Below are 22,609 nucleotides of genomic sequence, written 5' to 3' on the forward strand. Positions count from 1 at the left end.
TGATGTATGTATGGACTCTTTAATTTAATCTAAGCATTGAAAGTTAAGACAAAAGAAGTGGCAAGTGCCGATTGTACGCAAACCGAATTATTATTGCATACGAACAGCGATATCATCTCCTCCACCCCCCCGCCCCCCAAGGCGCATCCCACACTTTGGATTCTGCTTCTGCCGCTGGCGTCTCCGGTAAGCGGCGTCAGCCATAAGATTCTCTGCTATTTAATCTTTGTTTATTATCTTCAATTCTGCTCATGCTCTCTGTTTTTTACACAATCAGACGGTCAATGATGCAAAAGACTAGGATCAATTGCTTCTAATCTGAGATAGAAGTTATTTGCTTTCTAGGTTGTCGTTTTATTGAACGGTTAGTGATTTTAATTTTGTTTCTCAGATATTGGAATTAATGGTTCTTGGAGGCTGCTGTTCTTATGTGGCACCAGTTATTGAATCTCCTGGTGCTTCCTGATTAGTTGATGAAGGGGTTTCCTGAGAGTGACACCGATTCTATTGATAATTCAAGTAGAAAAAATTTCAGTTGCACTAATTCGCCCAAGGGTTCTGTCTCGGGTGAGGCAGAGCCGGGTATTGGTTGTAGAAAGCATCAAAAGCCGGCAGCACTTTGGTCTGGGATCTGGCCGCCGGCTACATCAATATTTGGGCATTCGAGTGGTAGTCCAAAGAGAAGTGATTGCAGGAGTTGCAGCACTAACAGTAGTATCAGGAAAAAGTCGGCAAGTGGGAAGACCTATTATGAGGGCTGGAGAGCTGCAGTGAGGAGATTCATGATGAATGGTGGATCTATGAGGAGAATTTTAGGTTTTAGTCGGACAAATAGTTCAAATTCCAATAGCGATATCTGGCTTTTGGGAGTTTGCTATCATGTGGCTCAGGAAGGTGAGGATTCTTCAAATCCTACTCAGAGTGAGGGATTTGCTGCGTTTGTTGAAGATTTCTCATCACGGATACTGATTACGTACCGTAAAGGTAGTGTGCAATGCATAACTACATCTACATTGTTTGGATGTGCAATTTTCAGAAACCGTGGATGATGTTGCTGACGGGGTTTTGTCTGATCTTGCAGGTTTTTCACCCATTGGGGACTCAAAGTACAGTAGTGACGTGAATTGGGGTTGTATGCTTCGGAGCAGCCAGATGCTTGTTGCTCAGGCATTACACGCATTTCTTTTTGTTATCTTCATTTATTTAACAGAATATTTCATTCACGTCATATGTGCTCATTTACCACTCTAATGTGCAGGCATTTTTGGTTCATAAGTTGGGAAGATCATGGAGGAAATCTTCGGACAAGGTAATACACAAGTTTTATGCAGATTTTATCATCACACATTGATAGTTCGCAGTTTACACCTGACTTTATGTTTGGTTTTACTTTTGGGCATTCTGAGATATTGTTTCAGATAATGGAATTGGGGACTGCACTAATATAAAAATGTGTAATTGACTAAGTTCTAATATTAGCAGGAGCACCTTTTAATTTAAATGATGGATTCAATAAGGTCTTGCCAATAACCATGTCCACTGAATACAAATGTTAAACTAAAGCCCCATAAAAATGAGCACCTAGGGAAAAAAGGCCATATGCAGATAATGAAGAACCACAAGACTGAATTACCTTGAATGCTTGTGCCCATAAGAAATCCCGGAGCCACCCATTAATAGTAATAGAACTCTGCGCGAAGTTTCCTCTCATCGTTGTATTGTCGAACTTTCTGTTGTAACTAATGCTATATATCCATGTTTATAATTTTTGACAGGTGTAGTTATTTAGTGTATTAATGAAAAATGATAAGTGATATAAAAAAAACTATATTATAGAAAAAATGATAGACATATTCTCTATTTTGATGAAAAAAACCATTTGGAGAAAATGAAACCAAACATAGTTGGTCTATCTATTTAATTCTGAAAAATTCTACAATAAATTAGGTAGGTCACGTGTGTAATTTCCTATCCATGATTATGTCGTTTATTTGAATCATTTTACTTGAAATGTATAAATATAGTATGAAAGCAATAAAACATTCTTATGGTAGGTTTGTTTGTTTGTTTGTTTTTTTTCTTTTTCTTTTAATTAGCCACTCGATGAAAGTTACATGGAGATATTACATCTCTTTGGGGATGCTGAGGACTCGCCTTTCTCTATACACAATCTTCTCCAAGCGGGAAGCGCTTACGGCCTTGCTGCGGGCTCCTGGGTGGGCCCTTATGCCATGTGCCGTACTTGGGAAAGTTTGATGCGGAATAAGGAGGAAACTGATGGTGGAGTCCTCTCTGCAATGATGGCTCTGTATGTTGTTTCTGGTGATGAAGATGGGGAAAGAGGTGGAGCTCCTGTCCTCTGCATTGAGGATATATCAAGATACTGTTCTGAGTTTAGTAGAGCCGAAGCTGATTGGGCCCCCATCCTACTGATGGTTCCATTGGTTTTAGGACTGGAGAAAGTTAACCCAAGGTATGTTTATGTGCTAGAGCTCAAGATTTGGAAGATGTGTCAGATTCCAATTTTATTTTGTCATTTTCATCTTTCACTCTCGGAGTCAGCTGATCTTCTAACCATCATGCACTTTCTTTGGTCTGATTAAAGAGGATTTACAGAACAGTACATAGTCGATATGTGAGTACTCTATTTGTGCTCGAGACAATGAAAACAGTAACGTCGGATATGTCAAATTATACTCTACTTATTATAACATTTAGTCCTTGATTCATGAAATGTTCAATCGGATCTTAAATCTCGGATACATCGTCTCAGGAGGGGTGTGACTTAATAATCCTTATAAAAAGGGAATGCTAAAATATCCTGGTGGTGGTTCTAATATTTGGCATAATTCTATATTTCTTCTGTCTGTCTATGCATTTACAGTCACAAAACCAAGGAAGATGATCCTTACTTTATGTATACCTTTTTTGCCTCCAAACAGGTATCTCCCCCTCCTGTGTGCTACATTCCAATTTCCACAGAGCCTTGGTATTTTGGGTGGTAGACCTGGTGCCTCAACATACATAGTTGGAGTGCAAGATGAAAAGGCATTCTATTTGGATCCACATGAAGTTCAACAGGTTCGTGCAGCTTTTTTTGTACAATTCTCTCAACGTTTTCTTATATGGAACTGTTGGTTGGTGTATATTTGCAGGGAAAAAAAATAATTTTCTTCTACTTGATATGATACTAATCCCTTGAGGACAGTTATTCTGCCTTATTTGTGATGGCAGCTTAGAAAATTCTACTGCTTTCTCAACAGAGATCGGTGGGCTTTAAAGTTTGTTAATGGGAATTAAGTAGGACTAGCAACTGATGGATAGGTTTGACAAGGTTGTGGGTTTGTATGCCTATCAGGGATTCAGTTATACACTGAAATTTCATTAAGAATAAAATGCAGAGAACGTTGACCTATTTTAGGAAAGAGGGTTATGTTAACACCTTTTTGTATATTATCTACTTTTCTTTCCCCCTTTTTTGGGTGTGTGTGTGTGTGTGTGATCCCTTGAAACAATTGCTTAAGTTAGACATTTCTAAGTTTTGGGCTATAAAAAAGACTAGATTATTATGTTAATAAAGTTGTTTGTCCTTGAAAATAGTTATCTGCTTATCAGTGCAAGTTCCTAAGATTTTCATCAAGCTGTCCTACTGAAACTGCATCTTTCATGTAAACCTTGGGTATCCAGGTAGGAAAATATAGTTGTAAGTCTGGCTCTACTAATAGTTTTCATGGATGTAAATTGGTCCTGATTTATGTAATAGAAATCCAAGGTGGAGAAGAAAACCTTGTGGTAATTCTAGTATTAATTGGGATATGCAAGGCCTAAAATATGCCATCTTACGTGCATTCTCTACTCCAATCAGTTTTAGATACTTTTTGCTGTATCACGTTTTCTCATTGCCCCATCTTTAAAGGCATAATTAAAGAATATTACATACTCATTCATGGTGCTATTGGATTTTGTTTATATGTTTTTCTTCATTATGATTTTGTGTTTTTCACTAAAAGCGCTATGTTTTTACATATAGTTGTTAAAGTTTGTATATAAATTCTAATCTTGCTGGATGTTTGATTGGTAGGTAGCCAACATGAAGAGGGATAATGTAGAAGCTGATACTTCGTCTTACCATTGCAAGTGAGTCATTCGTGTTCCTAACCTTTTACTATCTTGATGACATTGTCGTCCTACTGTTTTCTGGCAATCCATTATTTCAACTTCTTGTGACTAATTGCAGTGTGGTGAGACATATCGCTATGGATTCTCTTGATTCATCATTGGCAATTGGATTTTATTGTAGAGACAAAAGTAAGCGAGCTATTATATCACAGTCGTCAAGACTTCTTCCATCACATTCAAACAAGTCTGTTATCAATGATCAAGTCTCATATTTGTTTGTGGACAGGTGATTTCGATGATTTTTGCGTACGCGCAACAAAACTAGTCGATCAATCAAACGGTGCTCCATTATTCACCGTAGCTGAGACCCGCAGATCCCCAAGGCCAGGCAACACTACAGAGACTCGAGATTGTGACCTTGATCATAGGCTGCCTACCGGTGAATCAGAGAATTCTGGGCAGGAAGACGACTGGCAACTCCTCTGATCCGGAACGATGCAGCTGGCTGAAGCTTATATTTATGATCTTCTAAGCTTCTGTCCAACTGCGTAGGATCTACTCGAAACCACGAACTTGTGTGCTCTTCCAGTTACCTGTTGCTTTAGCGTAAATGATGTATTAATTTTAGGTTTGATTTATTTTTTATTTATTTTATTTTTTTGTTGAAGGAAACCTTTGAGGTTGTTATCTTCAGCTAGTTCACTTTATTTTACACTTGTTGGATACTATGCTAGTGCGTCTTTTTTGTTTGAGAACTAGTAGTTATGTGAAATAGCTGTCGAAGTTCATAGTCAAATCTATAAATATATTTCGATTTTCTGTTCACAATATTCCTTCTAGTATTTTTTTTTTTTTCAACTGGTAAGGCCGTAAGGGTGAGAAACCATATGCATATGGTATGAGTCTCAATCGACTCAAAAAATAAATAAAAAGAAAATCCTTCTAAAATTATTCCTAGTTAAAACAATTCAGCGTAGATGTTGTATATAAATCAAAAAGGAGTCGATTAGTTCCCATCTATTAATAATAATCGAATATCTTTATTTTTTAAAGGCCTTCAACGTCTTGCCCTAATAGAATATCTTAATTTTTTAAAGGCCGAATTATTATAAGTGGATTTGAGACCGTTACAAGAGGTACACCACAGCACATATGGTGGGCCCATGAGTTTAGAGAACCAAATTTATTTTAATTAAGTACTATGTCAAATCATTCCAAATTTGCATATAATTAGAAGATTCAAATAGTAGACTAGCCTAGCTTATTTTTAAAAGTGGAAATCTTTTCTAGCATGTTTTCAAAAGGTATAATTTATTACGGCACTTAGATTTTACATATTTAAATTTATATTTATATTATCCTCACCCTAATGATTTGTTATTAAGTTTTAATTTTTGAGTATTCAACATTTTTATTTAGATTTGGTCTTAGGTACACTCGGATTGACCCGCATCCAGATTCCGACCCGCATCATAATTCAAACACACATCCTGATTCAAATCGTGTAAATGACACTATTCAGTTATATAAATCACACTGCATGTAATTGTCACTATTCTGTTATACAAATGACACTGCGTATAAATAACACTATAACATTGTGTATAATTGACACCATTTAGAAATATAAATGACACTTCCCTATAATTGACATTATAAGATTGTAAATGACACTATAATATTTTAAATAACACTATAAGATTGAAAATGACACTATAACATTTTAAAATGTGGCAGTGTTAACCATGGGGCTTAGCCCACTGGCCACCGGGTCCTCACTTAAGTGAAGTGACCCGGGTTCGATCCCTCTTGGGATCGAATTGGTGATTGGAGATATAAGGTGGAGTTTGGTGAATGGAGAGATAAGGTTGTTCTTGGAGTGGATGAGGAACTAACTACTAATATCTAACATGACTTTGCCCGATCAAAAAAAAAAAAAATGTGGCAGTGTTATTTATATAATTGAATAGTGTCAATTATAAGCAGTGCCATTTGTATAACTGAATATTGTTATTTACACGATTTCGGTCAGGATGCGAGTTTGGATTAGCATGCAGGTCAGGATCTGGATACGGGGTCAACCCAAATGTATGATACACCCGAGTATATAGGAAAATTTGTGTTTTATTTATTACATAAATAACACTTTACTATTTAGAGATAGGTGACAAAAGAACTTAATACAACATAAATCATTCTTACCATGTTTACAAAACTTTCCAAATCTCCATCCACAATAAGATAATGAAAAGTGTGCACCACACAATTTGGATGTGAACATGCGTATGCTCACCATCCAATCCTTTATTCGATGAGTTTAAAACTATTATACAATGAAAGTTTAACAGTATTTACTTCGTAAAATACTCTATTACTAGAACAAATACGTTAATATGTGTTAGGATTGACATTGATAAAACCTTAGGCATCGAAAAGAATGTCACTGATATCACATTATGGGAAACACTTAGTAGGTATAAAATACTCTCGAGTCTTGACGTTATATTGCGTGAGATTGATCAATTCAACACAAACTCTCAACATTTTTAATTGAAAGAAAATGGGTCTTCTTAAATAGTATTCAAGCCCAAGATCTTCTCTTAAACCCTAAGCAAAATAATTTCATTATTGAAATAAATCTTCGACGTACAAGGACTTTTCTTATAGAAAGACTTTTCATGTAAATCGTACTTCCCAATTGTATAAATCTTCATGTCATGTATTGCGAGTCTACTTTAAGGATGACAACATAAATCACAATATTTTTTATTGTACAAATATACTCCCTCCGTCTCATTCCTATTTTTCTTGTTGGGTTATTCCATTAATTTTGTTATGTTTCTATATTTGGTAATAATTTTATACTATAAATAATATGGTCTCACAACTTTTATATATTTTTACTACACTAATTATATTTTTCTTAATAACAGTGTTCAAAAGAAATTGGACAAATCTAATAAAACGGAGGGAGTATTTTATAAGAGTTGTATATTTTTTTCTAACGTTTTGGATGGAAAATTGGCCCAGCGTGCACGATTATTGCCGGTCTTAAAGGATGACAACATAAATCATACTCCCTCCGTCCCCAAAATAAGTTCCTCTTTGGGGACGGCACGAGTTTTAAGGAAAAGTGGTAAAGTGTATTGATAGTGGAGAAAAATATGTTATAATTAGTATTGGGAGTTGTGAAAAGGTGAAAAAGTGTTATAATTAGTATTGGGAGTGGTGAAAAAGTGAAAAGTAAGAATAAATAAAGTATTATTAGTGGTGGGGTAGTTGTCCAAATATGGAAAGAAAGAAAGAGGAACTTATTTGGGGGACGTCCCAAAAAGGAAAAAGAGGAACTTATTTCAGGGACGGAGGGAGTATTTTTTTATTGTACAGATCTTATAAGAGTAATTGGCCCAACTTGCACGACATGCGAAGAACAAAACGTATATGCTCCACATGTGCTGATCTATCAATGTCAGCAACTTAGTATTATTTTTTTTATTAAATTAATCAATATTAAATAAAAAAATTTAAAGATCGCGCCACAAAATTTCGAACCCAAAATTTTTGGCCTTAGGCATTAACCTTTTACCGCTTTTGCCAACACACACACTAATATACTGAGTAATAAAAATCATCACATTTTAGAGGGAGAGTTGATGAAACTTATTATTAATTCTATATGAATTGTTAGCAGGCAGGTGCAGCTCCTAAAGCAATCTTACGTAATACAACAAGATTTACGTTATGGAGAGTGAATTACAAGTGGAAAAGAATAGAATTTCTTTAAGTGGGTGTTGTTTTGGTTTATTGAAGAATCAAATTTTAGAGGGAGACTTGAAAATACAAAGTGATATTATAGTGAATAATATTTCAGAAGCATCCCTATTACACATGTGAAGAATGAAGAAGAAAAGGCTACCACCGATTCTTTTTAATTAGCAATTAAGAAGGCTTGTGTTTCTAATAAACAGGACCATGTGGAACTAATTAAATAAAGAGACCGGTGCGTAATCGTAATTATAGTACTCCCTCCGTCCACGAAATGAGTACCCATTTGTGGACGGCACGAGTTTTAAGAAATGTATGGAGTGTAGTGTAAATAATTTAAGGGTTCCACTTTTTGAGTGTATTAATTAAAGAGATGTGTGGGGTACACTTGCCAAAAAGGGAAATGGGTACTCATTTCGTGGACGGACGAAAAAGGAAATATGAATACTCATTTCGTGGACGGAGGGAGTATTAATTAATCCAAAAAAGATGAAGCACCAACACATACTGAATTTAGTAAACTACGGGAAAGTTGAAGCGCTTTCAACCTTAGTAGTACGGAACGCTGGTGAAAAATGAAAAATAACAGGAAGGAAGAAAGCGACAGTTGCAATATTAGAATTTACACTTGAAAAGTGGGGAATGCATTATAGTCTCCCCACGCACACGTTCAACCAAATCCAATGGCGCCCGAAACTTCGCAGTAATTACCAACAATTTTTTAATTCGTATAGAATATTCTTCACAAATACATGAATAATAATCTGAATTCATATAGGTTCGAGTCGTGCGAGATGCTGGGAGCGTTTCTGGCCTCCACGCCGCTCGTGGAGGAGACGTGGCGGCTCTGCCGCCGCGCCGACGCCGACGCGCAGCGGAGCTTCGTCGCGCAAGAGTCCGGGAGAGTGTCGTACGTGGCGTTTTCCGGCGTGCAAGCGGTGGCGCGGTCGCGGGATATGGTGGAGTTGGATGAGAAAGTTTTCGGGTGGTTTAGGCGGGGTGTGGAAGGCAAAGGAGCAGTGATGGTTGATGCGCCGCTGCTCCAACTTTTCCTCTCTTTTTATGCCTCTCTTCATTTTCAACAACAGGTCGGTCATTCTTTCACTTTATGTGTTTTTTCAATTTTCTGCTCAAATCACACTCCAAGTCCAAACTCTATCAAACTTTATTATCTTTCTCATTTATGAGGGAAATTTGCAGTTTGCTAAATTCATAAACCGTATTTAGCGTGGTTTTCTTCGATTGTAAATTTATTATGAAAAAATAAGGGATAAATAAAATTTCACCATTTAATATTTTTTTCTTTTTTCTTATTTTCTAGTGAGGGATAATCTTATCTCTCCTTTGTAATGAAAATAAAGGGTCAAATTCTATTTTGTAGAAAATGAGGAAAAACAAAGGAAGATTTTAAGGAGTGAAATTTTATTTATTCTTCATTTTTTCATGATAAATTTACAATAAAAGAGAATGCACATTTATTAAATAGGTCTCATACGAGATCACGCCTTGAAAAATATATACTATGTTGTTTTGAATTCGAAATTCATGAAAGGAAAATTTTCATTTTTTTAATTTATTTGTAGTAAATCCATCATGTGTTCATAGTTGGTACTTTATATTTTAAAATGAATTTATAGGCTAATCCCACCTTATATATAGTTGGTAGTTTATATTTTAAAATAAATACTACCCTGTGTGTGTGTGTGTTTTTTTAAGTATACGTGTGTATTGTTGTTGCACGATATAATGATTCTTCGTTATAATATTTAATAAATGACAAAAGCTTGCATGGGATGATTTTATATGTTAAAATTCATAACACATATCAGAAGCATTAATTTATTATCCTTATAAGAATAAATATTTGAATATCTCAAATATTTTTTAGTTATTGTATACATTTTGTTTATCTAGAATTATTTATTATTTTTTAATAATAATAAATAAATAAATTTAAAGATCGTGTTACGATGGACTCGAATCCAAGATCTTTGGTCTTAGGTATTAATTATTCTACCGTTTGATAATCTTGATATCGCAGTTTAAAATGACTATATTATTAGATTTTAAAATCTCAAGAGTATTATGAATTTTGATTATTGTAAAATGGAATTTACCCAACTCAAAATAGATAAACATATATAAATTAATAAATATGCAATTTATTGTATTATTTTGAAATTACTATTTTTAAGGGTAAATCAAACATGAGAGAAAGTTTAAAGACAAAAAAATTATAACTAGTTTTTATTATTAATGCTTCAGAAATTAAAATAAATAGATAAAGAGTCTATAGAGTTCAGTTTCTGACAGAGTCTATAGAGTTTCTGTGTCATTTTATGCTGATGCATTATCGTCTCTTGTCCCGGCAATCCACATCCTACCTTTTAATTTTATTTTGAAGAGAAAATAATAGATTTCCTTTGTTCTGAAAAATAGTCTTTGAAATAAGTTACTAGAATTTTAATATAATTGGTTGAATGTATAATGTATTGTAAGTGGAGAATGAGTTTTATTTTAAGGATAATAGTTTAGTGAATAATGAGAATAAAAGTATGGTGGATCATATATAATAAAATATATAAATAAGTGATGAATTGAGACTATTCTTTTAAGACATAGTAAATATAATTTTGTATCTTTTGATGTATAATTCCACTCTATAAATTGGCCGACACTGAAGCTGCGGCCTCCTAGCTTCTACTCTTATCCTTTTTTTATTTAATCAAAGCTTTTACTCTATCTGGGTAACAGTATAGGGTAAATTAATTACTCACAGGAGTAATATTTGTGTGAAAATACTCATTAACTTTTCTACTTATTAAATTTAGATTCAATGAATTACAAAAATGCCGCCACGAAAAGAAATACTACTTGCTACCACCATTTGTGAGAAAAATGAAATAGTAACACTTTGTAATATTTAAACTAATATTTCTTAAGTTTTCAAAATGCTTCTTTTCAGTATTAAAAAAAGTTCCTATCCAATTACACTACCTTATCTCTATTGGATCCTAGTATAAATATCTCTCTTACTCATATCCTGACAATTTTTTTAATAAATAAATAAATTTAAAGATTGCATGATGATGAATTCAAATCTAAAATCTTTTAGTACAAGCGTTAACAACTCTATGGCTAGACCAACACCCACACCTCAAATATCCTGACATTTTTTTGTTCAATAAAAGTACTTTGTAAAAATCATGACATTGCCTGAGATAGAGCTCGTTACTGAGAGATATTTGGTTTAGTGGATAAAATACATAAAATTGATTGAATATAGTAATTGGAGGATGATTAAATCATCAACCCAATTTTGGGGTGATAAATATTGTATAATTGGATGATTAGAGCGCAGACTTAAGTATCCATTACTAAATACTAATCGAATCATTACAAACCTAATATTTGATCAAGTTAAATTATTTTATCATCATACCTTATTATGATTGATCATTCAAACTACACACAGTTTGTACTATAACCTAAATATGTATCAGTGACACATCCATCTAGATTTTAAAATAATGAGATTCTCTTATTCAAATTCTAAGATTTCATAATTTTACAAAGGCCAAAGAGCTTAGTTTTGTAGAGCAAGTTTCGCAAATGGTTAGAGATGTCAAAAAAGTCCAAAATCGACGGACCAATCCGAATAGACCGATAAAAAAGGTGGGTTAGGGTTGAAAATTTTTAGCCCGAAAAAAATTTAGCCCGAATGGCCCGAATCGAAAATAGGCCGAGCCCGATAGGGTTGGCCCGATTAACCGAACATTTTCTTAATAATTGATTTCTAAACTTTAATACTTTACTTTTTAATTTGATAATAATATTTTGATGCTTGTATAATATGTTTTGATTTTTTCTAACGATTAATAATAAATATTTATGATATAAAAGTCAAAGAAAAATAGTAATTTATGTTATATCTATGTACAATTTTTATCGGAAACAAAGTTAAAATTAGATATTATGTAAATTTACATTAAAGTAACACTAATTTTTATATCTAAAATAAGACGAAATGTTTTGATTTAAAAAGCACGACATATTTTTATTATAATAATATGATTATTCATATAAAAATATTATACATATAAAAAATCGTAAATTTTTGGGCCCGAACGGGCTAGCCCGAAACTGAGTGGGTTAGGGTTAGAGTCGAAAAATTTTAGTCCGAAAAAAAAAAAAAATCGACTAGCCCGAACCGAAAATAACCCGAAACCGAATGGGTTGGCCAGAAGTTGAGTGGATTGGCTCGAATGACATCCCTACAAATGGTAAAAGACTAAGGAAAAGAAAAGAAAACGTGACATTAAAAAATTTCACTTAACTAGTGGTTTGATTAATTTGCAAATAGTCTTCCACCATACGTCCACTCAACGTATTGCTCCCGAGTGCTTCATATAACTCTTCTTTTTTTGTGAAATGGAGTCTTTAGTGGTGTGAAAGTAAAATAAATAAACAAAGCGGATGTTCCTTTTTCAATTTTTTATTCAATTTGTACTAACCCAACATGATGTATTTTCATTATTTTGCTTGCCATAATTCAGTATTTTGGAATGTGACAAGGTAAAAAGGTACTGCTATTATATTGTACTAGTAATTACAGATAATCAGTTCACCACATATTTTCGGAAAATGTTTGAAATATGTATATATGAAAATTCTGTGACAGAATTATGACTTGTGAGCATCAATTTTGGGCCTATAGAAAACGATGTTATGAGGAGAGAAAGCAAAAATCCAACTTTCCTTTCACTTTGGAGCCCACATTCAATGAACTTATTACATTGTGGGGCCCATTGTTAGGCCTAAGACATGTAGCCTTTCTACAGCAGCTTTCGTGTTTTTGGTGCCTTATACTATTGGAGCGTATTTAGTCGTTTAATAGTGATTGGTATGATTACTCAAAGAAAAAACAAAAAAATAGCGATTGGTATGATTAGGAAGAAGAGATCCAATATGTGGTAATGGATTTAATAGTAACTAGCGTGTGACCCGTCAAAACCCAATGAGAATTATTTTATGTCATTATTTATAATTATTTTATGTAATTTTTATTACTATAGCATATGAAATAGTTTATATATAAATTATTTCTTTAATTAATTTGATATGATCAAATTAAATTAGTAATATAATATTTAAAATAATATTAATCTTAATCACTTTCGTCAATTAAATGTAGGTTGTGATAATAGAAATACATATTTATATAAATATTCATTTGATGAAGTTTATAAAAAGTTGATGTGGGATTGCATATTTTAGAAGAAAAATATATATAAATTTGAAGTATAATATAATGTACGATTGATGTGTCGCATTATATCGATAATATTTACTCTCTCCGTCCCTCAAACATTTTTTTTTTCTATTTTGGTTCGTCCCCAAAACATCTTCCTAACCTATTTTTGGAAACAATTTCACTTTTTGTGGGACTCGTTCTCCACTTTCACTAACTATCACTCTTACAATTTCACTTTTTGTGGGACTCATTCTCCACTTATCAAATACATAAGTAACTTTTATTAAAACTCGTGTCATCCTCTCTTAGGAAGATGTTTGGGGGACGGATGGAGTATTAAGTTTGTTCAAATTCTTTAAATTTGACGGATAAGAAATAATTTAATTAAACATATGTCATCTGATTATTATCTCATATGGACCTAATAAGACCAGATAATCATATGAAGCTCTAAAGACCGCATATGACATTTGAACGTCAAAATTTTGAAAATCATATTCTTTGGAGTTTGAAATACCACATCTGAATTTTGAGCATCATCTTGTATGGGGGATGAGATCCAGTGTCCCACAGTTTTATGTGTACCACTATGTCTCATTCTTATATTTATTATTTTAAAAATATTTTTTATAAAAATAAAATTTGTTATAATACTATAAATTATACTTAAATTTTATTTCAATTTTTTTTTAAGTATATACCATGACTTTGAATTTATCAACCAATTATTAACTAATAAAAGTGAAATTAAATGATAAAAAATAATCATATACCCTAATTTGATGGAATAAACCCTAGCTAATAATCACAAAATTAAACTAAAGCATATAAAATTGAAATTGAAGAAAAAATATATAAGAAAATAAGTAAAATTGAAAGTGGGACGCGGAGTGAGACATAAAATGTGGTACACTGAATCTCATTCCCTTGTATGGAGCTTGAAGATTATAACTTAATTGTGAGTACCATTTTGAAGATTATAACTACTAATGTAGTTTACAAGTTGGAGATCCAACCTACAGATTTTAGATCTTGGTTGTCAAAAGCCACTACCTAGGGGTTGCAGAGCTTGGTCTTTTGAACTTTTTGCTTTTGTTATTTCTTTGGGTTTCGCCTGTTTCACAGGCCTGTTGTTTTTCTTTTTGGTACCCCCGGTACCTCGTCTCATCTTTTTATAAAATCTTCTTTTCCCGATCAAAAAAAAAAGTTATATAATGGTTCTGATAATCAAATGGATATGTTGGATTTATCTAATAGTTTTATACGATTATTTAATAGTACATACTTTATTTAATAGTTTCATACGATTATTTAATAGTATATAGAATTTATCTATAAATTTATATGATTATTTAATAATTTTTAAATGTAAAAATTAATTAGAAATGTATAAATAAATAAGAATGAATGAGAATGAAGGAAAATTAGAATGAAGTGATTATACGATGCCACGTAGAATAAGATTTATTTTGCTATAATGTAAAAATTGATTGATTAGAAATCTATAAATAAATACGAATGAATGAGAATTGAGAAAAATTAGAATGAAGTGATTATACAATACCACGTAGGATAAGATTTATTTTATTATTATAAATATATAGATTTACATTGAAACTTTTGGTGCCCTAAATCTTTTGTAGGATATTCCACATTATGATTATTGAGTTTGCCTATATTCGTTTCATTAGTCTATAGATTAAATCTTTATGTTACTATATTTGTTATAAATAAACTCGACTTTGAACCATTAAATTAATTAAGAGAAAAAATCTTATTATAGCCCTATTTCACAAAAATATAAAATTTATAACCCTAATTTATAATATAGATAAGTAATTTAGTCATTTTAAATTTAAAAGACTATAATTCCCTTTGACTTTTTTTTATTTTCATTTACTCGATGGTGTACTCGATAGCACCATCGAGTACTTTGATTACTCGATGGTGTTTTAGAAAATCTTCATTTTTTCATGACGCGATGATGTACTCAATGGTGCCATCGAGTACACCATCGAGTAAATGAAAATAAAAAAGTCAAAGGGTGTTATAGTCTTTTAAGCTTAAAATGGCTATATAACTTATCTATTACTCCACATTAATTAGGGGTATAAAACTTATGTTTTTAACAAAAATGACTATATGTGATAATTTCCACATTAATTTATAGGTACACATATAGAGTTAGGTTTACGTGCATATTAATCTTACTTTCTTATCCGTGAACAAACTAGTATTATATTTATAAATGCGTACTATATGCTTTGAACAAAGGCCACGGAAATACTCTCAATATGCAGTAAAGTAACAAGAAAAACAGCCAGCATCTTGAGTCATCTTCATCGTATATATATAGGCAAACTGTAACACCTCAATTTTCATAAACTTTGCAATCTAAAATTTTAAGAACTAATAGATAAAATAAAACTTCTTGGCTATTAAAATTTAAACTAATTTAAAAATCAATTTGCCAAAACTAAAGTAGTAACATAAAATGAAGTAAAAATAAAACGATAAACTAAGACTTAACAAGTTCAACTAAAAAAATTCAAAGCAAAATATCTATCCCTAGTCATTCTCCACTTCCATGGCCACTTCGACTCTGAAACTGCAAAACTGAAAAGATAAGGAGTGAGCATATTGAAAATATACTAAGTGAGGAAACATAACAAAATATTCATATATGCCACATATGTAATTAAATCACATTATCATACTTGAAAACATACGCCAAGAGACCGGAGCCCCTTGACAAACATAATCATAGTTTGAGTCGATGGCTTAAGTCCCATGACCAAACACATACATAAGATCAATGGCTTAGGTCCCATGATCAACTTATCAACATAGATCAATGGCTTAGGTCCCATGATCGCACATAACATCATAGATCAATGGCTTAGGTCCCATGATCGCACATAACATCATAGATCAATGGCTTAGGTCTCATGATCACACATAACAACATAGTCATAAGATGCACGTAAACAAGTAATCAACGCGATAATAAAAACATATATAACCATATGAATAAGCGTAAAATCCCTCACCTTAAAGTCAAATGCAATTAACTAAAATCCGGAGTGAAGGTCTTAATTGCGCCGCACCTAATCACATAAATATACTAATTACTAACTTTAATCTAAAATTCTATAAGTAAAATTGTACAATCATTCATATATATTTATACTTACGATTAATAAGCTACAATTAAAATTATCAAAAACTAAAGGAAGGTATCCCTTCTGTAAACCGGAACTAGTAAATCTATAAACATTCTGCTTGACCAAATTCAATCTAAAAAAAAAGAAAAAAAGAACTACATTAATATTTTAATCTAAATTAATCAAATATCACCTAGTTAACTAATAAAAAAAATATTTCTACAGCCACCATCATGTAAAAAGAACCAGGGGGCTTAGTCTACTGGCCACCGGGTCCTCACTTAAGTGAAGTGACCTGGGTTCGATCCCTCTTGGGAGCGAATTGGAGATTGGAGATATAAGGTGGATTTTGGTGAATGGAGAGATAAGGTGGTTCTTGGAGTGGATGGGGAACTAATTACTAACATCTAACATGACTTTGTCCGATCAAAAAAAAAAAAAAAACCATCATGTAAAAAGAAACTAAAATAACTAATAAGTCAAATCATTACCTACTCAAATTTCTAAAAAGACGAACTAATAGTTTGATTGGTATAATAAAAGAAACAGGTGGAAACAAATATTCTGATGAAGCCTCGTTTTTTTTTTTTGAGAGAAGGAATTAATTAGTTTACAAACAATACCAATTACTAATAAAGTTTCGAAGACCACTGTATGAAAAAAACTAAGGAAATTTAGCTAAAACCTTGCGGAAAAAAATATAACGGGAAGAAGCATGTACCGGTTTTGCTTGTTGCTTCGAGTTATGGTGTGTGTGTGTGTTTTAGGGTTTGAAAATTGATCCCATATTTATACTAGTCTTTAAAGAGTTCTAGTTCTAATAGGAAACAAAATAATAATAATAATAATACTAATAATAACAATAATAATAATAATAACAATAATAATAATAATAATAATAATAATAATAATAGTCTAGATAAAATTAATGGTGTGTATCTATATGTATCATGTAATTATTTTAAAAAAAATAAGTTATACAAGAAAATACTATTAATTAAACTTATAAAATAAATCTAAATTATCGGGGTGTTACACAAACCCTAGTAGGAAGCATGCTTAATTTGAATAGGACTCTCTGAAATAGTCGAAGTCTATCTAATAATATGGATCGAAATAACTCTCCTCAATCTGCAAAATCGGATCCATGTTTATCCACAAATATGTAATGGATAACTTCAAGTTTATCTCAAAAGTCAGTAAGTCTAGAGCTACTAAGAGTCTTCAGCATAACTTAGAACATAGGAAGCTACTCGTAGAGCTATTGTTCTAATCTATAAAGTAGAACATCGAAAGACACTTGTGTTGTCTACATAATGACAATAATAATGAGTATAAAGATACTCAACATTTAAAATATAAAAGAAATCCAAATTGGAAAATACTTTTTAAAAGTTACATCTGTCATTTTTAGTAGGTACAACCGTACAAGGGATTTGCTTAATGAGTGATTGTGTTTTATTTATGAGAATTAGTACTTCAAGTTCAAGCCATATAAGTGTTCATCCGTTTGTTAGTTTATTATGTGTGTGTGCGTGTTCTGCGAAAATTAATGTAAGTGATATGAAACCACTTATTTCTTAGGGTTAATTGCATATAATATCACAAACTTTGCTCGAAATTCATTTTTTCCACGATTTTTAAAAATTTTATTTTTTATCAAATACTTTGATATTTGTTCAATTTCTCCACGATTTTTTCCCCTCAAATCGAAATCGACGTGGCACTGTTGTGGCTCGCCGGCACACGCCATTCCAGTAAATGAAACGTTGCGTTCAGTGTAAACATTAAAACCCTAGTTCCTAAATTAAAAGCAGCGTCCATATCAAAAAAAAAAAAAAACAACATCCCTCTTCTTAAAAAACAACGAATAATCTGGGGCGCGCTTTCTACTATTGTCGTCACCGAGCGATATGTATATATATATATTTTCGACGCGAAAACTTTCACACTGGTCTGGAGAGGAACCCTTCGACAGAGGTGGTGGAAAGGAAAACAATCGTTTTTTTCTAGTGCCAAACGCAATTTTTGATTTCCTTTTACCTGAAAAAAAAATGAGAAATTAAAAGAAATTACGACTTTTTTTATTATTATATTTACTATTATATGTGTAATTTAAAATTCATAAATATCCCACGTCAGTGTTACGTGTAAATTTAAATCCACGTCACTGCTATATCATTTTTCCGGTCGTCAGGAAAAAAAAAAAAAGTTGTGGGCAAATTGAACAAATGTCAAAGTATTTGATAAAAAATATAATTTTTAATGATTGTGGAAAAAAATAGATTTCACACAAAGTTCGTGATATTATATGCAATTAACCCAATTTCTTATGTCTAATATCAGTAATATGTATACAAAAGTTCATTAATGGCAAGGACATATCCTCAAAAGTTTAGGAAATGATGCAATTGCAATTCTGCCCATACTCGTATTTGAAGCAGTTTTCTTAGAAATGTAAATTCAGTTCTTGATCACTTACTAGATAACATAAAAAGTTATTCAAACTGCAGATAAAATGTACACTAACAAAGAAAATAATCTTGTCATTCTAGTCTAAAACTGGGAATCACGAGTTGTAGTGCAACTTCTCATATTCAATTTCGAAATCGTTGTATCTTGAAGACATAAATTGTGAAATCGCGGAGCATTTTATCTTGCGGAGAAAGAATCCAAGTCTTGGCTGGATTCTTATTGTAACTGTACATTCCTTGCAACATGTTGATGCACACAAATATATGCATGCAGATATCGGAAGTGTTGAAGCAGAGCAAATCAGTAGTGTTTGGCGGGCACTCGGTGGGAGGCGCAATCGCTTCTCTCTCAGCCCTTTGGCTCCTATCCTACATCCGAACCGCCTCTCCGCAGCATCCCATATCCGTTTTGTGCATCACCTTCGGCTCGCCTATGCTGGGAAACCAATCGTTCTCACAAGCCATCATCCAAGAAAGATGGGATGGGAATTTCTGTCACGTCGTGGCGCCACACGACCTACTTCCGAGGCTGCTCTCCGCTCCTTTGGCCTCGGACATGATCACTACCGATGAGGAGAAGGCTCGGTTGTTCAACAACGCATTAAGAAAAGATGAAGATGAAGAGAGATGTTCATATTGGCCTTTCGGAAACTACATGTTTTGCAGTGACAAGGGGGCGGTGTGCTTGGACAACGCAACGGCCATCCTTAAATTTCTCTACTTGACAATGGCGGCGGCGTCTTCGCCTACTTGTAGCGTCAACTACGAGGATTATGTCGCCAAACTGTCTTGCCACTACTTGAAGATGAGAAGCTCCACCGCTCACTACGACTCCAGCAACGAAGCAGGGGTCGCTTTCGCATTGCAAACATTAGGCATATCTTCACATCAGGTTAATATATATACAACTCCATCATTCTTCTTTATGCTTATCAGTTGAGAAAGGAGATCACATCTAATTATATATAGGAAGCTGCGGCAACGAGGTGCCTGGATGGAGCACGACGGGTGGGATGGCCGCGGAGCCTGAACAACGCGAAGATGGCGGTTTCGCTAGGTAAGATCAACCCGTGCAGAGCCGAGATAGAGTGGTACAAGAAATACTGCGACGACTGCGGCGATGAGTTGGGATACTACGACGCTTTCAAGCGACGAGGCGCGTCGAGGAGAGAATTCAAGGTAAACATGAACCGGCTGAGGCTGGGGCGCTTCTGGGAGCAGCTGATCGAGAAGATGGAGACGAATCAGCTGACGCGCGACTTCCACAAGCTGGCCAAGTACGTGAACGCCTCCAACTTCTACAAGCTCCTGGTGGAGCCCCTAGAGATCGCGGAGTATTACAGGACGGGGAAGCACAGGGAGAAGGGGCACTACATCCAGCACGGCAGGGAGAGGAGGTTCAAGATGTTCGATAAGTGGTGGGGGGAGAGAGTGTGTGGAGATGAAGAAGCTACGCCCAGAAGCAAGTATGCCAATTTGACGCAGGATTCCTGCTTCTGGGCTCGGGTGGAGGAGGCCATCTGCTTCATCTACGACGTCGTTGCGGAGGCCGATGCCGGGAGGCGTTTGATGCTGCTTCACAAGATTGACGAGTTTGAGAAGTACGCGAGCGGGATGGTGGAGAGGATGGAGGTATCTGTGGATGTTCTGGCCAAGAATTCGAGTTACAACTTGTTTAGGCAAGAATGGGGAGAACTTAGAGCTCAGCTGCAGCTGCAGTTGCCGCCGCCGTCTCATTTTCCTCGTTTTCAAGATGGGATGGTTCAGTAGATTGGTTTAAGGTAAGCCACCTCAAATAATTTTCACCAACACATAAATATTGGTGTTATGAATGTATAATATTGTGATGAGATGCACATATTCTTAAGTGTGACTCAATTGCACTAGTAATTTTATATAGAGATAGAAAGTGGTTATATAAAAATTAAATTTATAATAAATATTATAATACATTTATTAGTGGATAAATTGGTGGAAGAATCATTATTTATGTTCTTGAGTAATTTGTTTAAATCGGGTTCTTTAATTTATTACGGTTATTGAAACATTAAATCTGGAATTGACGTTACCAAACGGATTATGTTTTGATAAGAGAAATAGTTAGTTTAAACGTGTTTTGTTAACTATCGATAAGGTGCAGAAGGGTTGAAGCACTTAAGAATTTCTGCTTAAGGACAGAGTGCTTTTATTTTGAGTCTGATCAATCTTCTCCTTGAGATTTGATCACTGTGCCGTACAGATCTTATGTTTTTATCAACTCTTTTTTTTTTAGATGTTCTATATTTATATATAGGTGCAAACTTTTAGAGTGGTTTTTGAGCCAACAGACATATTCTCATTCCACTGCTAGAATATCTACTGTCCATACTTCATTATACATAATGCAATTGTGTTTGTCAAAACAGCTTTCGTTTTCTGATTTAAGGCAGTTGATTTCACCTTGTTTATCAACAATTTATACCAATACAGTATTTTAATAAAAAAAACCACTTATCTCTTTTCATATACATAATTTATAATTCAACCTAATTAGACAATCTTTATGTTTTATCAGTGACCCGGCCACTTCAATCTAAAAAGTCGGCAAAAAGAAATTTATTTATTCAATAAAAATATAACACGTGTGATAACTACTAGTGATTAGCTATATCATCAAATATCACTAATTTTTGTGACACACATAATAGCTATCAAATCTTATGTCACTAATGGATTTTTTTTAAGGGAACAAATGATAAAATTTATTTTGTAAAGGTTGATCTAACAATCCATGTTTTCAACCGGTTAATCAATTTTATCATTTCATTTATTTTTTAGCATATTTTTTTTTATCTTTTAGTAATGAGAGAAAAAAAATGATGACGGGTCATTAATAAACTTAGTCTAACGACTCCACCTTTTTTTTTTTTTTTTTTAATCGGGCAAAGTCATGTTAGATGTTAGTAATTAGTTCTCCATCCACTCCAAGAACCACCTTATCTCTCCATTCACCAAGAACCAACTTATCTCTCCATTCACCAAAATCCACCTTATATCTCCAATCTCCAATTCGCTCCCAAGAGGGATCGAATCCGGGTCACTTCACTTAAGTGAGGACCCGGTGGCCAGTGGGCTAAGCCCCCTGGTTATTAATGAATTCCCATGCGCCTATCAATCAGGATCGCATGAATTCAGTCTCAATCTTATCAAATAGGACTCCATCCTGAGTAGTATTAATGGAGATGACCTAGATATTAATGTGCTCCAAAAGTACTCCCCCTCCCATGAAGCATGACCTAGTTTCTTTTTTGAGTTGTTCTACGAAGCTTGATCTGTTTCTAAAAATGACAAAAAATTTACCTTTTATTCACTTACTACACTTAACACACAAAATACCAATTTCTTAATTTCCATACCGAAAAGAACTAGGTCATGCTTTATGGGACGGATGAAGTAGTATATTTAAGATCCAATTTACTCTGTATTTGAATCTTACAATCTTCAAAATCTCTAAACTTTCATACGAATTTCCTAAAAAAGATTCAGAGGTGAATAGATTTTAGGATTTGAAGTAGATGGATTGTAAGGTTGAATTTCGTGGAAGAGGCGACCTTGAAGACTTTGACCCTATCCAATTAAAAGAGTCATCTGGCAGCCAGGGCTTTTGGTGGTGGTGACGAAAGCAGTTACGAATTAGCCACACGTGGGGTATTATCATCCTTCCGCCCCAAGCACCTGCTTTCTTCAAAATCATGTTCAGATACAACGCATCCAATGTGTCCGTCAAAACCCAAGTCGTAAAATTTTGAATCTTACCAAATAATTGAATTTTCTTCTAAACTCATTGTTTTAAG

General features: G+C 33.6%; 2 protein-coding genes across 4 annotated transcripts; both read left to right on the plus strand.

Annotated features, from left to right (window-relative positions):
- Nucleotides 1-17: 17 nt before the first annotated feature.
- On the plus strand, nucleotides 18-4,944 carry LOC131008630 (cysteine protease ATG4-like). Of its 2 annotated transcripts, none has more exons than XM_057935570.1 (9): nucleotides 18-186; nucleotides 392-984; nucleotides 1,082-1,167; nucleotides 1,259-1,309; nucleotides 2,097-2,473; nucleotides 2,943-3,081; nucleotides 4,082-4,137; nucleotides 4,238-4,308; nucleotides 4,406-4,944. In XM_057935570.1, exons 2-9 carry the CDS (start codon nucleotides 474-476, stop codon nucleotides 4,603-4,605), a joined length of 1,491 nt encoding a protein of 496 aa, XP_057791553.1. In that variant the 5' UTR covers nucleotides 18-186; nucleotides 392-473; the 3' UTR covers nucleotides 4,606-4,944. The 2 variants fall into 2 exon arrangements, with proteins under 2 accessions (XP_057791553.1, XP_057791554.1); XM_057935571.1 differs by having other exon boundaries at nucleotides 79-186; nucleotides 278-984.
- Nucleotides 4,945-8,431: 3,487 nt separating this feature from the next.
- Nucleotides 8,432-20,744, plus strand: LOC131008632 (lipase-like PAD4). 2 transcript variants are annotated; one of them, XM_057935573.1, is made up of 4 exons: nucleotides 8,432-8,587; nucleotides 8,663-8,972; nucleotides 19,051-19,668; nucleotides 19,746-20,744. In XM_057935573.1, exons 1-4 carry the CDS (start codon nucleotides 8,568-8,570, stop codon nucleotides 20,544-20,546), a joined length of 1,749 nt encoding a protein of 582 aa, XP_057791556.1. In that variant the 5' UTR covers nucleotides 8,432-8,567; the 3' UTR covers nucleotides 20,547-20,744. The 2 variants fall into 2 exon arrangements, with proteins under 2 accessions (XP_057791556.1, XP_057791555.1); XM_057935572.1 differs by lacking the exon at nucleotides 8,432-8,587 and having other exon boundaries at nucleotides 8,637-8,972.
- Nucleotides 20,745-22,609: the final 1,865 nt, after the last annotated feature.

The sequence above is a fragment of the Salvia miltiorrhiza genome, chromosome 2 (assembly GCF_028751815.1).
Source record: "Salvia miltiorrhiza cultivar Shanhuang (shh) chromosome 2, IMPLAD_Smil_shh, whole genome shotgun sequence".
NCBI classification, from domain to species: Eukaryota; Viridiplantae; Streptophyta; class Magnoliopsida; order Lamiales; family Lamiaceae; genus Salvia; species Salvia miltiorrhiza.

Excerpts from the sequence above, each read along its gene's own strand:
- LOC131008632 (XM_057935572.1), top strand. The coding sequence starts at position 8,637 with ATGAATAATAATCTGAATTCATATAGGTTCGAGTCGTGCGAGATGCTG. Across the intron at positions 8,973-19,050 it reads CTCTTCATTTTCAACAACAG|ATATCGGAAGTGTTGAAGCA; the intron begins GTCGGTCATTCT and ends ATATGCATGCAG. Across the intron at positions 19,669-19,745 it reads TAGGCATATCTTCACATCAG|GAAGCTGCGGCAACGAGGTG; the intron begins GTTAATATATAT and ends AATTATATATAG.
- LOC131008630 (XM_057935570.1), top strand. The coding sequence starts at position 474 with ATGAAGGGGTTTCCTGAGAGTGACACCGATTCTATTGATAATTCAAGT. Across the intron at positions 1,310-2,096 it reads GGAGGAAATCTTCGGACAAG|CCACTCGATGAAAGTTACAT; the intron begins GTAATACACAAG and ends TCTTTTAATTAG. Across the intron at positions 3,082-4,081 it reads ATCCACATGAAGTTCAACAG|GTAGCCAACATGAAGAGGGA; the intron begins GTTCGTGCAGCT and ends TTTGATTGGTAG.